The following is an 18,185-nucleotide window of genomic DNA, read 5'->3' on the forward strand; positions in this document are numbered from 1 at the left end:
AAAAATATAGAGTAAATGAATCAATCTGTAAGTCGGGATAACTCTGTAAATCAGGATATAATTATAGTGTCATGCATATGCATATGAATGTCATGTCGTGCATTGGTACATGTTTCATAACATCGTCAGGCCTCTGATGGCATCCCATCATATCATCTTGGCCACTGTGGGCAAAATCATCAACGTATACCAGCTGATCAGGTGGTGGTGCGTATATAATGCCATAACCTTTTCTCATATCCCATATACATATATACGCGTATATAATATCGTCTGGTCATAGGTCAGTGTAAATGAATGCAATGCATGAGAATTACGTCAATAAAATCTTTCAGAGTGTCATAAGACCATAATGCCTTTGATTAATATCACGAAATAAATTTTTTTCAACTTACGTATTTTTCTGAGACCCATGAACAGATGATAGAATAATATGACACATGGGAAATCAAGAACATAAGCATCTCTAATATTTTTATAAATAGAGTCATGTATGGAAATTGTGCATTTGCACGTTTCATTTGTACCGTATGGATCATGCCAAAAGAAAGAATGGATAGCCTTAATATACCTGAACCAATTCTCTTTTGCAAAAACTCGTAACTGCTGATCGAAGTAGGGAAAATCCTTATTATATTCTTGGAAAAGATTGCACCGAACTCCTTTAGAACCGCAAAATTTTACGTTGCTAGATCTTGTTGGAATCGTTTGGTTGCAAGAAGGATTGCTAACGTTTTTCTCTTCTTATTGCAATGTTTTGGTATTGAAAGTATTAGGAAAGGGTTTGCATTTGGTTGAAGTGTCTTTTAGATTCAAGTATCAGAATGCTAACGTTTTGGTGTTGGAAATGAAATTTGCAAGGTTTTGTTTGAAAGGCCTTAAAGTTGAGGTGTCTTTTGATTAAAGAATTAGGATGCCACCTACTAATAATTGACTAAGAGTCATTTTCTCAATAAGTATGTTGCTGCTACATTTTTTTTTATTTTGATACTTATCCAATGTTTTTGAATAATTTAATTAGGTAATACCCCGCTACCTGATAATTAACCAATTACCCGCATAATTAAAAATTGTCTCAACTTACTTGAAATAATACTTACTTTTAGCACACGTTACACACCTTATACATCATACTATCATGGCCATGTGGTACCTTATATGGTACTACTCCATAAATATCGAGTATTAACGCTCGACCCGTATTTTATCCCAACATGCCAAACTTGGAGGAAAATTCATTTTATTTGACTTGCTTCCCCTCTCACCTTCCTAAATTTACTCATTACTTGTTTGAAATAGCATAATCCTTATAATCTCCAAAATAATCTTTTCCTTGGACTGATGTCAATTACCTTATGACAAATTCAAGGTACAATACCACATGGTGCAACATCGTCGTAATTTAATACTGTGAAGCGTAACATCATCATAATGTAATACTGCAAGGCGTAAAATCATCGTAATATAATACTGTAGGACGTAACATCATTGTAATATTGTGGGGTGTAACATCATTCCCCCTTTGGAACATTCGTCCTCGAATGTTGACTGATGTTCTTATCATTTTCATAAATTATAGCTCTTGTGAATACCTTAATACTCTCCTTGCTATTTAGGCAGTTGTTATGTGAATAAATCTAAAGTCTAGGGTATTCCCCCCTTTAGTCTTCTTTCTCATATTACGACTTGTGGTCGAAATCTTTTTAATCTCGTAACTGTTGCTACCTCCTGTCATGCAGCCTGTATGACTCTGGTTTGTAAGTGCGCTTATGCGACCCATCTTTCCTTTTCCCTCCAGCTTTTAGCCAATCTCTAGGCCTCACTTTGTAAACATATACAGAGCTTGACAAGATGTCCCTCTGGTACTTTTTGGACTAACGAATATTGCTATATCTTATTTCATAGATCCGCTTATCCATTCGTATGACTTTATCATTACTGAGTTCTGCAACCAACTCCAGGTTACTTTCATTGCTTATCCTTGAGACTGATGGTCTAATCTCATCTCATACTGTTGAACTTTTATCCATCTATTGTTGATTCACCTTAATGTTGATTCATCATCTACCACTGATAACTTGATCTTTTATGTAACTCCGTCGGTAGGGCTCGCGTCTCATCGGAGACATCTGTAGTAATTAGATTGATCCACCTAGGGGTGATACTATACTCCCATAACCGTACTTTATAGCATCCCAATGTGACTCACCTTATATGGATTTTTTAATCTTGTCCAATTCGTGAAATTCCTTTCTTTTCTTCGTGAGACCATTACTCAATCGAAGGCCCAAACGTAGTCCTTTATATATCACAATCACACCCTCATTCTACTACCAGGGCAGCATTCCATCTCTTCTAAATGTTATTAGTCTTAGACTCCTTTGAGTTCATTCAGGCTACCGTGAGCTTTGTATAACTTAGAGAAACCATCTGCTCTTCTTGTTTTCATGGGCTTAATCCTGAGGACATATCCATTTTCGTTACCTTCTCACTCGCCCTTTCTTATCCTTACTCCTGTCATCTAGAACCTTGTCGTTTCCCCATATAATAGCTTGCGACCTACATATATCTATATATATTACTTGCAACCTTTCAACTTGGTTGCATCATAGATTTCCTTATGTCATTCTGGAACATCAAGCGAGACATCACATCGTCTCTAACTTTTCTTTACTCTCTTAATCAGGCTTCTCGATACCTAGACCATAGGCTGGAAGATATGCTACTGATGATGCCGTTATTATTCCAAGATATTGAATCCCCGCACTTCTAGCCTTTTATTCGAAGTAAGGACTATTAACAACCTTCTGTATTTGAGTATCTCGTACGTTGTCCACCTTTATCTTACTTATCTTAAAGTCTCACATCACATCTTTTATCCCTTTCATGACCTCCCTTCCACATAGGTATAATTATATCCACAACTTGAAGCTCTCTTATAATACTTGCACCTCTGGCGCATACACAATCTGGTGGTAGCTCCATACTGGTACTCTTCTAACTGGCTCTATCGTAGAGCCGTTATAGAATATGGCTACTGTACTATTTCTCTTGTACCTTTGATATTAAGAGTGATTCTACAATGTTCTCAATCATGATGTTTTTAACTTTCTGGGTCCAATAAGCAGACTCCTAATTTACTTAGTTGATGTAACTCTTTAGTTTCCTCTTTCTTCCGATTAGCCTTTATGTAGGCTTAAGCTATCTTCCAATCTGTGGCTCATGGCATTTAGTTATTACTTTAGCCTTTTAAGGACGCTATGGAAAACTATGATATAATCTTCTAGTGATTCAATCCTTTGTCCATGACCTAGGCCCAATTCCTTCTTTTAGCTTATACCAAAGTTTTTGTGCAACTCATATGATCTCGAATATTACTTTTGGTTTTTTTTTACTCCCCACTCATTAGCCATGGTAGGTGCAACTTTCTTTTGGAGTGCATACAATTTTGTAGTTAGACTGTTGTTACATAACCCTTTCCTCTTTAAATCACTGTGTTTTGGTTGAAGACTTCTTCCTTATTTCCTCAACTAGTCTTTCATTGTAGTACTTGGGGGGGGGGGGGGGATCCTTTGACTCTTGTAAGGCTGCGAGCTTATCACATCGTATGCCTGACGGAATTTTTGATGTTCTTCCTCGCCTATAATTACCCGTAGTTACTTATCTCCATGCCCTTGTGCTTGTAGGGTTACTCCGAACTAATATTTTGACTGTCTTCATGGTAGCACTCTCCTTTATTTCCGTAACACTCATACTGTACCTTTTTAACTTCCCCAACTCCTATATGGATATTTTTCAAGGGTCACAATGTCATAACTGTGAGGATTCCCCGTATTGGGGTTCCCTATGTTTATCTTGCACGATTTGTTGTTTCGTCTGTATCTTATTATCTAGCCATGGCTAGGCTCTTTTTGAATCAACTACTAATTGCTTGTCGGCCCATTCTCATATCCATATTCCGCGTAATCTCTCTTGGGTTATTTCCTTTGTCTAACTTACCTCCTGCACTGGCTCCTTATTTATCAATAACCTTTCGGGCAAGAACGCTTACTTCCTTTCTCTGACGTCGCGCTTACGTAACGTTCTGGAATCATAGTATATCTGTAGGATCCGGATACGTGCAATCTCATTCCTTTCTCATTTTTATCGCACTCTTCATTTACCATTCCATAGTTACTAGAACAACTTAATTCTGACGTAATGTCACGTCATTCCATATTCCCCCCTTTAGGAGAGTACTAAGATTTGGAGCTACAACAATCTGCCTATAGATGTTCTATTTCTTTATTTTTGGCGTCCTTTCACATCATCGATGACTCTTACTCTCCTTTCGGTAATCCTTCTGTACCAAGGATAACAAAACTCCTTACTCGCGAGGGTGACACTTAATATAACTGGTACATACAGTCCCTTGAGCTTAACTTTGCTTACATTACTTGCTTTAGGGAAGCGTCTTCCTGAATGACCATTCTCTGAATTTCTCCTGAATCTTCCTCTGTTGTCCATTCTACTATCGCCGAAACAAAATCTGAAATTCTCATGATGTTGACCATTATCAAATCACTAAATCCCCAATTCATGTTTACTTTATCTTGTTCACCAGCCCATACTGATCTCTATTATTCTAGGGTCTAGCTTTTCCTATTGGTAATCACGTTAGAGTCACAAACTTACTTCTTGAAATGAATATATGACTTCATGGCCTATACTCTTTTATTTTCTTGAGGCCTATCACCTCTCGTCTCTTCCTTCACTTGACTATGGACCCGGTAATACCGTCATCATTTTGATCTACCGTTGTCATCCATGTATCGCATCTTACTCACAATTCTTCCTTAATCTCTCTTCTCATTACTCTGCTAATATTTCTGCCTATCCTTTTCTTGTGATCGACTTCAACAGGACATTCTTTCACTTTTTACCTTCCCTTGCTCCATCTACTGGCTCTTCGGGCTGCCTAACATTTTCCCTCTACTAGGGACGGGAGCCATACTAAGGTAATATTTATCCCTTCAAGGTTTCTAGTTCCTATATTTATAGTACTCATATCTAGTTGTACTATTTTAGAGTGCGCCATTTGGGTGTCTCACAAGGAGATCTATTAGCACATTTGCAATATCCTTCGGAAATATCAACCAACACAAACGATCAATTCACCATTTTGGATTACTCTAACCCCAGCCGGATCGTGATATTATGTCCTTATCTTAAACCATATTTGTTAGCTCCCATAGAGCATAACCCAGATCAGGGTGGCCATTTGTACATACCTATGTTACTGTTGAAGGTAACTGAAAATACTTATATTCCTCTGCCTAAATTATAAACACTGTTAACCTTCATTAACTGGGCGCCTCTTACTCTTCTTCATCTTACTTCTTTTGATTGTTGAAACTTGTATTTATCTTCTAAATCTCTCATTGTCTTTCGCCATTAAGGTGGATAGGTATTCTTGCCTCAATACTCCTTACCAAGAGGCTTACACCTTTCATTACGCACATGATCTGCTGAAGACCTCACATTTACTTATCATAAGCATGATGCAAAGTCGAGTTCCTCTGACTCATCTCTTCCATAGCCATGTCTTTTACCAATTGTCTTTCTGGATGTAGGTATCATCTTATTACGAATAAAATAGAAGTTAGAAATTTGAATTCTTACAACTGAGCTCTACCACACGATCTAGAGTAAGAAGAAAGAGTAACAGTCCTAAATGCCCTGTAGCCTCCTGCTTTTAAGTGTGGTGCATGACACACCCATAAACAAGACTCTACTAGACACGGCTTATAGACTCCCTAGGACAGAACTGTTCTGATACCACTTTTGTCACGACCCAAACCGATGGGCCGCGATGGGCACCCGGTACCTTACTCAACCGAGTACCAACATAACATATCTTTCATGTCATTCTATCATAGGTAAATGAACCGGAGTAAGGCATGAGGGAATACAAACTTATACATATGAAGCACGGGCCTATAAGGGCGGCATGATTGTTTATATACTCAAAACGTAGGCCGACAAGGCCATACAAGTATCCATATACATGAAATCTGCCTACAAGCCTATAAGAATACATAATATCATAAAGGTCGGGATAGGGTTCCGTCATACCAATCAATACATGTACTAATCATACTGACCAAAGAAGCAACTCCGGAGTAAATGGAGCGCACTAACACCTTTCACTGAGCTGATAGCCTACTTGGAGGACTCTCGACCTGTCTATCAGGACCTGCGGGCATGAAATGCAGCATCCCCAGGCAAAAGGAACGTCAGTACAAATAATGTTACGAGTATGTAAGGCACATAAATAAGTACATAACAGACATGGGAGAAATATAGAGCAAATGACTCAATCTATAAGTCGGGATAACTATGTAAATCATGATATAATTATAGTGTCATGCATATGCATATGAATGTCATGTCGTGCATAGGTACATGTTTCATAACATCGTCAGGCCTCTGATGGCATCCCATCATATCATCTTGGCCACTGTGGGCAAAATCATCAACGTATACCAGCTGATCAGGTGGTGGTGCGTATATAACGCCACAACCTTTTCTCATATCCCATATACATATAATATACATATATACGCGTATATAACGTCGTCTGGTCATGGGTCAGTGTAAATGAATGCAATGCATGAGAATTACGTCAATAAAATCTTTCAGAGTGTCATAACACCATAATGCCTTTGATTAATATCACGAAATAAACTTTTTTCAACTTACGTATTTTTCTGAGAACCATGAACAGATGATAGAATAATATGACACATGGGAAATCAAGAACATAAGCATCTCTAATATTTCTATGAATAGAGTCATGTATGGAAATTATGCATTTGCACGTTTCATTTGTATCGTATGGATCATGCCAAAGAAAGAAGGGATAGCCTTAACATACCTGAACCAATTCTCTTTTGCAAAAACACGTAACAGCGGATTGAAGTAGGGAAAATCCGTATGATATTCTTGGAAAAGATTGCACCGTACTCCTTTAGAGCCGCAAAATTTTACGTTGCTAGATTTTGTTGGAATCGTTTGGTTGCAAGAAGTATTGCTAACGTTTTTCTCTTCTTATTGCAATGTTTTGGTATTGAAAGTATTAGGAAAGTGTTTGCATTTGGTTGAAGTGTCTTTGAGATTCAAGTATCAGAATGCTAACGTTTTGTTTTGGAAATGAAATTTGCAAGGTTTTGTTTTAAAAGCTTTAAAGTTGAGGTGTCTTTTGATTAAAGAATTAGGATGCCACCTACTAATAATTGACTAAGAGTCATTTTCTCAATAAGTATGTTGCTGCCACGTTTTTTTTTTACTTTGATACTTATCCAAAGTTATTGAATAATTTAATTAGGTAATATCCCACTACCCGGTAATTAATCAATTACCCGCATAATTAAAAATTGTCTTAACTTACTTGAAATAATACTTACTTTTAACAAACCTTACATACCTTATACATCATACTATCATGGCCATGTGGTACCTTATATGGTACTAGTCCATAAACATTGGGTATTAACGCTCGGCCCGTATTTTATCCCAACATGCCAAACTTGGACGAAAATTTATTTTCTTTGACTTGCTTCCCCTCTCACCTTCACGAATTTACTCATTACTTGTTTGAAATAGCATAATCCTTATAATCTCCAAATAATCTTTTCCCCGGACTGACGTCAATTACCTTATGAAAAATTCAACGTACAATACTACAGGGTGCAACATCGTCGTAATTTAATACTGCGAAGCGTAGCATCATCATAATGTAATACTTCAAGGCGTAACATCATCGTAATATAATACTGCAGGACGTAACATCATTGTAATATTGCGGGGTGTAACACTTAAGGGGTATAATTGATCGATTAAAAACCTAAGGGTTTATTGTGTCCTGAGTCCGGTATTTGGACTAGTCATTAAAGTTGTACAATCATATTTTCACAAGTAAAGACAGAACGGAATTCAACACGAGCCAAAAGGAAGACAAAGGGATCCTTTATATTTCCAAGAAATGGTTATAAAATATAACTACAACACCCATGAAGGGTACTTATACAGGAACAAGGAAGCAAAAAACAAAGGCCAAGAACCTAATCTACTTTTGAGGTCGCATCCTCGGGAGCATCACCTTCGAGAGCCTCCTTTCTGGGGACCCATGTTGATCTTTGGAAGTGTCTTTGTGCCCAAAGATATTTGGGGCAGAGAGCCTTCGATAAATGTAACTATATTTCCAGCAGCGGGGAATGAACATGCTGTTAAAATTTTGAACCATACTCCGTTAAAAAAGAGCAGCAAAAGAAAAAGACCAGAAGGGAAGACAAGAAGGTGTAGCTTCGCCTTCTATCACAAGAAAAACCAAAAGGGTTATAGGATGCACGAGCCACGATCCAAGAATGTTCATCCTAGGGACGTTGCGCCGATGAGGGATGCAAAAGTTAGTAGATGGTAGTGCTGCCTCACTCCACAGAAAGTAAAAGGTACTCCTAAATGGGGATTGGGTTGGAGTATGTGAAGATTCTGCACTTTTTGTTTCAAAACTAAGACGTAAGCACCAAGGGAATGAAGTGCCACACCAGGTTGAAGTTAAAAGAGATGAGAGGCAGGATGAAGTTCGCATATTTCCTGATGCGGGAAGGTTTCTACGCCTTTCTCTCATTGTTTCGAATCGAATATTTGAAAAGGGGAGCCTTGGCGTAACTGGTAAAGTTGCTGCCATGTGACCTTATGATCGCAGCTGCGGACCATAGGGAAAGAAATAATGAAAAGAAAGAATCAGAACGAATGATGAAGAAATGCGTACAGTTTTTGTTCAACAGAATAGCCTCATATTTATAGAAAGGCGACGGCAGTTCGGCAGCGCTAGCGGCCGACCAACACTGACACGCATTTGAATTTTTGGGGAAGAGCGCCGACGTGACATTTTCGGTCATTTCAAGCACCTACGTCATGGGCATGAGATCATCATAAGAAGCTCAGGGAAATCGAGGTGTAAATCATTTCTTATCATCTTATTCTAAGAAACGCGAGGACTATCTGTATACGGTCAAAATGATATGCCCCCAATTTAGAAGCTCGAGGTTTCGCCCTAGGCCCGAGTCCAGGAGAGGTCAAGTTCGAAATCGGTGGACCAGACTCGAGCTTGAAGACAGAGTGTAATGCCCAGAGGCAGGAGTTCGAGGAATACCGAGGCCAAGTGTGCTCGACCTCGAAATAGTACCATTATGGATTTGTACTAGAGCAAGCTATATTCCTGCCACGTCCCTAAGATCATGGCACAAATACGGGAATAAGATCGTACAATTCCGTACTAGGCGGTTAGACAACTGTAACAAGAATATTTCCTACTGTAAATAGAAATATTCCTTATTTAGGGTTCCCCTATTATAAAAAGGGAACACCAATCATTTGTAAGATCATCTGATCACTGAGAATAGTATATAGTCTACCTTTTTCGCCTGATTTTCATCAGCATTGTCCTTTAGCTCTGTTGTTCTTACTTTGCTTTTGTACTTGTTCTTATTATACCAAGGCTACCTCGAGGTCGCTGCTGTTGAGTAACTTTGGTTTGATTCACCTTTCTCTTTCATTTTTACTTCATATTTCTTGATTAGTAATTGGTATTGAATTAAATCACGTATCTTTAAAACCATAAACCAAATTTAATTGTTACTCGTATTTTTCGAGGTAAACAGAGTGTGATGGATAAATAAGATTCTTCCGCTCTTAATTAGATATTCCTTACTTCGACCTAATGAATGGAGAAACTTTTAGTATGGAGCACTTCCCCTTCCATTACCTTATGTTTTGTGAATTTGAATCAGTGCGTATCGAAAACCAAAAGACAATGTGAAAAACTTACAATTTTCTTGCAGTGATGCTGTTAGAATATGAGACTAACTAATTGTATGGTATAAACTATTAATGATGGAAGTTGCATTTTACCCAGCAAAAGTTATCCTTCAGAAGCACATTGTAAATACTGTGGATAGAGTAGGATTGAAGTGGCTGACTGGGTTGTTTAATGTTACTTTTAGAATGAAGAGGATGCTAGATGAGTGGAGGGGGAGTACGGTGGTACCATTGTACAAGAACAATGGTGATATCAAGATTTATAACAACTATAGGGGTATCAAGTTGCTAAGTCATACCATGAAAGTTTGGGAGAGGGTAGTAGAAGTGAGGGTGAGGAGGACGGTGTCTATATCTGACAACCAATTTGGGTTCATGCCGAGTCGTTCAACTACCGATGTTATCCACCTTATTAGGAGGTTGGTGGAACAGTACATGGATAGGAAGAAGGATCTGAACATGGTGTTTATTGATCTGGAGAAAGCATATGACTGGGTCCCTAGAGAGGTTCTTTGGAGATGCGTGGAGGAAAAAGGTGTGTCGGTTGCTTACATTAGGGCGATCAACGACATGTATGATGGAGCTAAGACTCGGGTTAAGACAGTGAGAGGCGACTCGGAGCATTTTTTAGTTGTTATGGGGTTACACCAAGGATCTGCACTCAACCTGTTCTTATTTATCCTGGTGATGGACGTACTGACACACCATATTCAAGGAGAGGTACCATGATATATGTTATTCGCTGATGACATAGTTCTGATTGATGAGACGCCAGGCAGTGTTAACGAAAGGCTGGAGGCTTGGAGACAGGCCCTTGAGTCAAAGGGTTTCAAGTTGAGCAGAACTAAGACGGAATACCTGGAGGGCAAGTTCAGCATCGAGCCGAGGGAAGCGGGCATGGACGTAAGGCTTGAATCACAGGTCATCCTCAAGAGAGGTAGTTTCAAGTGTCTTGTGTCGGTTATCTAGGGGGATGGGGAGATCGACGAGGATGTCACACAGCGTATAAGGTTGGGGTGAATGAAATTGAGGTTAGCATATGGAGTCCTATGTGACAAGAAAGTGCCGTCGATACTCAAAGGTAAGTTTTATAGAGCGGTGGTTAGACCGCCCATGTGGTACGGGGTTGAGTATTGGCCAGTTAAGAACCCACATATCCAGAAGATAAAAGTAGCAGAAATGAGGATGTTGAGGTGGATGTGTGGGCACACTAGGATAGATAAGATTAGGAATGAAGATATTCGGGAGAAGTGGGCGTGGCTCCTATGGATTATAAGATGCATGAAGCGAGGCTCAGATGGTTCGGGCACGTACAGAGGAGAAGCCCAGAGTGCCTCGGTTAGGAGGTATGAGCGGTTGGCCTTGGCGGGTACGAGAAGAGGTAGAGGGTGGCCTAAGAAGTATTGGAGGGAGGTGATGAGGCAGACATGGCGTGGTTTTAGATTTCCGAGGACATGACGCTTGATATGAAGATATGGAGGTCGAGTATTAGAGAGTTGTAGGTTAGGAGGTAATTGAGCATATTCCCACTTTGTTCCAGTGAGATACTAGCCTGTTAGGATTTTGTCTTTGACTGCTAGTGGTTAATGTTGTGTTCACACTACTCTTCCGTTTTTCATAGTGTCGGATCTTATTTACTGGTTATTGTTATTGTTTTTTTATTTTTTTTCTGGTTCTTAAGATGTTGTTATTATTTCTATGATTTCTGTTGATGTTACTGATATATTGTCTCTTTCCGTCTTCTTGAACCGATGGTCTATCGAAACAACCTCTCTACTCTCTCGGAGTAGGCGTAAGGTCTGCGTACATACTATACTCCCCAGACCCCACTTATAAGATTTTACTAGGTTATTGTTGTTGTCATTGTTGTGATACGAAACTAACAATATGATATACAGTAACGGTCAATAAAAAAGGACACCAATTTTATAGCGCCAAAACCTAAAACGAAAATTCAAAAGCATAGTACAAAACCAATGGAACAGCTACATTATTACTATAATAAGAAATACTCCCTTCGGTCCAAAATAAGTGATTTTTTGGCCTTAAATAAGTGATTTTTCCAGATTTTAAGAATGAATTAATTATTTTTTTCCTACATTGTCCTTGAAGTAAATGGTGTTGGAATATGTGTTAGGAGTGTTTATGTGAGATAGTAAAGGTTAATATGGTCAATTCCATTGCTAATTAATGTTAAAAGATGAATTTCTTAATTTGTGTGAAAACATCCAAAAAAATCACTTATTTTGGACCGCAGGGAGTATTTTTAAGATTACATATTAGGAAATAAAGCTCAAACTACATGTGAAGGTTGTAATAATAAACTAACAATAAAAACAGTAAACAACTCCCTCAGTTCCACACAGAGCGACAAGCCCGCTTCTTTAGACATTCCCTATTCCTTCGCTTCTTACAAACTACTTTTCCTTTTTACCCTTTTTAGCATTTTCTTTTTCTTTCTTTTTTCTGCAGAGAAAACAAAGGGAATAGAACACAAGAGGAAACCCCTCTATATTTGGTGCAACTACTCTCTCTTTCCGTTGTTTTCTCTTCAAATTAATCCCTGTTCCTCTGTTTTGTGGGTACGTTTCATCTTGGTTTTTTTACGCTCATTCTATACATTGGAATCAAATATCATCTGGATTCCCAATTTTTTGGCCTTTTGTTGTTTGTTGCCCACATTCAGCTGCGTGTAAGATATCTGTGTCATTGATATTCAAACACCCATCTTTTTTTTCCTGGTCCACTCTTATTAATTGAAAGAGCATCATTAGATAATTCTGATCACTGGTTAATGGAATGTGCGTCTGTTTACTATCTGTCCCTTGCGGATGTTGGGAAATAAGAAAAAGGTGAGATTTTCGGTGTGAGCTGTTCTGAGATAGATTATGTAGGTATAGGTTTGGATGGTGTGGTTTCAGATAGAATGAATGATTAGCTGGTTCTTGGTTTTATCAATGTGATCTTAATGATTTTTTGGGCCTAATTTGCATTGCTTTGTTCGCCACTCATTTGTTGCATCAGCTCTGGGGAGACTGGCTAATTGTGATTGATTCAAAATCTACCTGTTTCCAAGCCTATATTGGAGTATGGAGAAATGATGAGTTTGTATTAGGTGTTTGTTACTGGTTCAGCATTGACATGGTTGAGAGAAATGCACATTCAATGGGGATTTTTGGCCGAAAATCCTTGTTTTGTTTGTTTGCGGTTACATCTGTTTTGTTCATGTTGTCTTGGTCCTTTGTGCTGCGTTCAGCTGGTCGGCCTCACTTTGTTGATCTGAATATACTACCCAACTCCAAGCTTCTTGCCTTGGCAGATGATGGGAATTCCCGGTCTAGGAGTCAGAGAGATGGTGAGGTCCCTATATTAGTTGATAATAATAATGCACCAAAAAAGTATAACTTGTTTAAGTGCAATCCTAGTAACCAAGTTCTTAAAGTTTTTATGTATGACCTGCCTCCTCAGTTTCATTTTGAACTCTTAGGATGGAAGGCTGAGGGAAAAAACAGTATTTGGCCCAATATCCGCAATAAGGTTCCTGAGTATCCAGGTGGATTAAACTTGCAGCACAGTATAGAATATTGGTTGACGTTGGATCTTCTCTATTCTGAAATTACTGACAATTTGAATGGTAGAAGTGCCATAAGAGTGTATAATTCAAGTGAAGCTGATGTCATTTTTGTACCATTCTTTTCGTCAATCAGCTATAATCGGTTTTCAAGGCTTAAGCCACACCAAAAAACAAGCATGAATACCTTACTACAGGAAAAAATGGTTACCTTTTTAACTGCTCAAGAGGAATGGAAAAGATCAGGGGGGAAAGACCATATTATTGTCGCCCACCATCCGAATAGTCTTTTGGATGCAAGAGTGAAGCTTTGGCCTGCAATGTTTATTCTTTCTGATTTTGGAAGGTATCCTCCAAGTGTAGCTAATGTTGAAAAGGACATAATTGCACCTTATAAGCATGTAATCAGGAATTATTACAATGACACTTCTGGTTTTGATAGTCGACCAATTCTTCTTTACTTCCAAGGAGCTATATACAGAAAAGATGTAAGTTATTTTATTCATTTATTAGCTATTTGTCTCTATTTTATTTGTAGATCAGTACTATGTCAATATCATCTAGGTTCACTTGTGTGTGGCAAAATAAGGCAGAACTAGGAGAAAGATAGAAGGAATTTTTTTATTTGGACGTATTTCTGTTGTTCGGAATAATGTGTTTGCTTTTTACTGCACAACATTTGTTCCGGAAACTGTTGACACTAGTGTCTTGTGACTGTGTGCATCTTGTTTACAGAGATAGGGAAGAGTTAGACTATACTACAATGAGGAGCCAGGTGGAATTGGGTGCTATAGGGAGATGATGAAGAAACTCTTCCATGAAACACAACTTTTAGCCCATTTGAAAATGCCTTTGTTAGACAGTGGTAACTGAGTATTTATTGAGGATTTCGTCGAACCATACTGGAACATGGATGACACAAGGAACCAGCCCACCTTGTTTCTTTGATGTTCTGACTTTCAAGAAACACCTTATCCGAATAAGTGTTAGCTTATGCCCTTTCCTTCTTTGTGAAGATCTTTTTTTTCTCTTCTATCTTTGGAAGTGCAATGAGGCGTAGGGTGCAGACGACATGATCTTTGTTGATCAACTGAAATTATTCACATCCAGTTTTTACTATCTGGACTTCAGCTTAGTAGCAGAGTAGTAAACATGGTTAATTTAATATCAAAATGTTGCAAAGTTTAATCTGGACTAGTTTCTTGTATGTTTACCCTCTCAAACATTTTTCTTGATGATTCACCAGGTTAACTCTCAAATGAATTTCAGTGTACGCGTTGTGAATAAGAAGCCTCTCACTATATGCCATCAATCAATATGTAGATGTGGGTATTGAGAAGAGTAGTTTTTAAGCCTTTTTTTGGGTTTAAAGTATTGAGAAGAGTGGTTCTTACCAGAGCTCGGTGGGTAATGTGTACAATAGTGAAAGCCTGAAACAATTTGATTAACACTGTGATCTGATAGTATGAATTAATACCCATAATCACGCCCTAAAGCCCTTTAATTCGACAAATATTTTGGTTAAATTACAGCAGTGTTACCCCTCCATTCCTTGCATTTCCATGTCTCTTGAAGACTTGAACTTTAGATTCATGATTGTCAAGCTTTACCTTCTTATGCTTTGCTCTTCCTTGTACATGTTTCTAGTTCCTCCTCTATGTTTATGTTCTCTAGATTTGTATTTCTGACTCTTGTTTCTCATCCTTAGGGTGGGTTTATCAGGCAAGAATTATTCTATATGTTGAAAGATGAGAAAGATGTTCACTTCTCTTTTGGGAGCGTTCAAAAGGATGGTATAAAACAAGCTACAGAGGGAATGCACTCCTCCAAGTTCTGCCTTAACATTGCTGGTGACACTCCTTCATCGAATCGCCTCTTTGATGCGATTGCTAGTCACTGTGTACCAGTCATCATTAGTGATGAAATAGAGCTCCCCTATGAAGATATTCTTGACTATTCAGAGTTCTGCATATTCGTTCGTACCTCAGATGCTCTCAAAGAAAAATTCCTCATAAACCTCATTAGGAGTATTAAGAAAGAAGAGTGGACTAGAATGTGGGCTAGGTTAAAGGAGGTTGAAAATCTCTTCGAGTATAGATATCCTTCTAAGGATAATGATGCTGTTCAAATGATCTGGCAAGCCATTGCGCGTAAGGTTCCTGCTGTTAACTTGAAGTTGCATAAATCCTGGAGATTTTATCGGAGCCCTTGGAAGGAAAGAGGGTTGAAATCAACTCTGTTGCCCAAAAATTTTTGGTAAGCACTTACCGAGTAGTTCTTGTATTCGGTATGTCTTAGCAGCATATTATTTATACATATTTTGGAACAAAGCCAAGTGTAGCAGACAATAGATATAAGGAAACATAGTAAGTGAAAGATAGAAAAAAGAAAGTTATGTTATAGGCTTATGCTTGTTGAATCATTCATTATTCTTTATCTGTTTCAGTCTTGATATTATTCTTTAGTCTGCATTAAAAGGAGCAGCTCCTATAGGTTAAGTTCATATTGGAAATGTAATTATTTCTAGCTAAGGGAATCCACAGTCCCCACCTACCTCTTCCCCCATCCGGAGAATCCGCATTCAGAGCGGAACGCAGTTGGATTTTGGTTCACATTATTCCGTTACTGTTTGATAGTTTAAATTCTAAACAAAATGGTATTTTGAGAAGAGCAAACTGTAAACTAAAATCTTAAGTTTTAAGATCTAACAATATAAAGTTCAAATTTTATGGAAACATATTCGGGTAAAATTTCTGAAAAAATTTGTCAATCAATGTTCCTAATTGAATATCAGACAACTGGCGGGTTGAGAGTGCACATTGCTCCTCAACTATGGATTACTTAGCTTACTTATAGAAAGTGTTCTAGCTCTGAAACATGCAACTCCTGAGTGGGCCAACAATAGCTACCCATCTAATATCTCTTTCTCCCCTAGCAAATGATTTACTATGAAAAACATGCTCAGGTCTAGAAGACCAAGATCTGCACCTTTCAACACAGTCCTTCATTTAACAGGATTGGCCAGAAAACTAGGCGCATAAAGCGTAGCAGATGAAACCGATTCCCTTCTAGCACTCAACCAATGCAGATATACCCCAATAACTTGAATGGGGAACAATCAGGGGCGGATTCACCGTGTTCATCTACTACGAATGTGGAGTATAAATTTATATGCAACAATTTATTAAATTGCGACGAATATTAGATATGAACTCCTAACTTTAAAATGTAATGAGTTCATGCTAAGAACCTTAAAGGTTAAACTCAATAAAGTTTAAATTTAGGATTCGCCTCAGGAAAAAATTAAATTGAAATTCCTAGTTTTCATTTAGGGGTAAAACACATCTTAGTAGGGGTGTTCACGGTTCGGTTTGGATCGTTTTTTCCCTAAAAAGAAACTAAACCAAATAAGTTTGAATATTGAAACCAAACCAATTAAGTCGTTTTTTCTCGATTCGGTTTATGTCGGTTTTTTTATTTTCTGGTTTTTCCGGTTATTTATCGATTTTTTCTTAAATATGAGACATACACTACCAAACACATATTCCGGCGACTACATTTTCAGCGTAACACCATTAAACCAATTACTCTTTGAGAAATCTATCATTTACCAGGATATATTGATGATAATTGAATCAAATAGTGATGAATAATTTAAGGACTCAATTGAAAATAAATTAGTATTAATAGATTCTTGTACTCAGCAAAAGAAAACTACCAATCAAACTAGAATGTAAAGGCAAAGAACTAGATTATTATAACAGCAAAGAACTAGACTAAAAGTGCAAATGATTAACATGTATCATTAAATTTTAGAAACTTTGTATAAAATATACATATATAGGTGAAATAATAAATTTTAAATAGCTACTTCTATAGTCGGGTTGGTTCGATTTTTTCGGTTTTTTACTGACAGCAGACGCAGAGGAAGACTAATGGGAGGTGCCATGGTGTATGTTGTTCACTGATGATATAGTTCTGATTGATGAGATGTGAGGCGACGTTAATGGGAGACTGGAGGTATGGAGGCAGGCCTTGGAGTCTAATGGTTTCAAGTTGAGTAGGACTAAGACGGAGTATTTGGAATGTAAGTTCAGCGACGTGACGGGGGAAGCGTGCGTGGAGGTGAGGCTTGACTCATAAGTCATCCCCAAGAGAGAAAGTTTCAAGTACCTTGCAATTATCCAAGGAGATGAGTACCTTGCAATTATCCAAGGAGATGGGGAGATCGACGGGTATGTTGCGTACCGTATTGGGGGTTAGTGGATGAAATGGAGGTTAGCATCTGGAGTCTTGTATGACAAGAATGTGCCACCAAAACTTAAAGGTAAGTTCTATAGAGCGGTGGTTAGACCGGCCATGTTGTATGGGGCTGAGTGTCAGTCAGTCAAGAATTCACATCATGTCCAGAAGAAGAATGTAGCAGAAATGAGATCCGCGGGCACACTAAGCTGGATAAGATTAGGAATGAAGATATTCGGGAGAGGGTGGGCGTGGCTCCGGTGGACGACAAGATGCGGGAAGCGCGACTTAGATAGTTCGGGCACGTGGCTTTGGCAGATACGAGAAGAGGTAGAGGGCGGCCTAAGAAGTATTGGGGCGAAGTGATCAGATAGGTCATGGCGCGGCTCCATATTTTCGAGGACATGACTCTTGATAGGAAGGTGTGGAGGTTGAGCATTAGGGTTGTAGGTTAAGGAGCAGTCGAGCGATTTTCCTCTTTATACCGGCTAGTCTATTAGTGTTTGTCTAG

At 38.4% G+C, this 18,185-nt stretch overlaps 1 protein-coding gene across 1 annotated transcript; it reads left to right on the plus strand.

Annotated features, from left to right (window-relative positions):
• On the plus strand, positions 12,284–15,870 carry LOC109223266 (probable arabinosyltransferase ARAD1). The gene is made up of 2 exons (XM_019387509.1): positions 12,284–13,920; positions 15,141–15,870. The coding sequence occupies exons 1-2, from the start codon at positions 13,003–13,005 to the stop codon at positions 15,690–15,692; spliced, it is 1,470 nt and encodes a 489-aa protein (XP_019243054.1). The 5' UTR covers positions 12,284–13,002; the 3' UTR covers positions 15,693–15,870.

Source organism: Nicotiana attenuata, chromosome 1, assembly GCF_001879085.1.
Source record: "Nicotiana attenuata strain UT chromosome 1, NIATTr2, whole genome shotgun sequence".
Taxonomy (NCBI): domain Eukaryota; kingdom Viridiplantae; phylum Streptophyta; class Magnoliopsida; order Solanales; family Solanaceae; genus Nicotiana; species Nicotiana attenuata.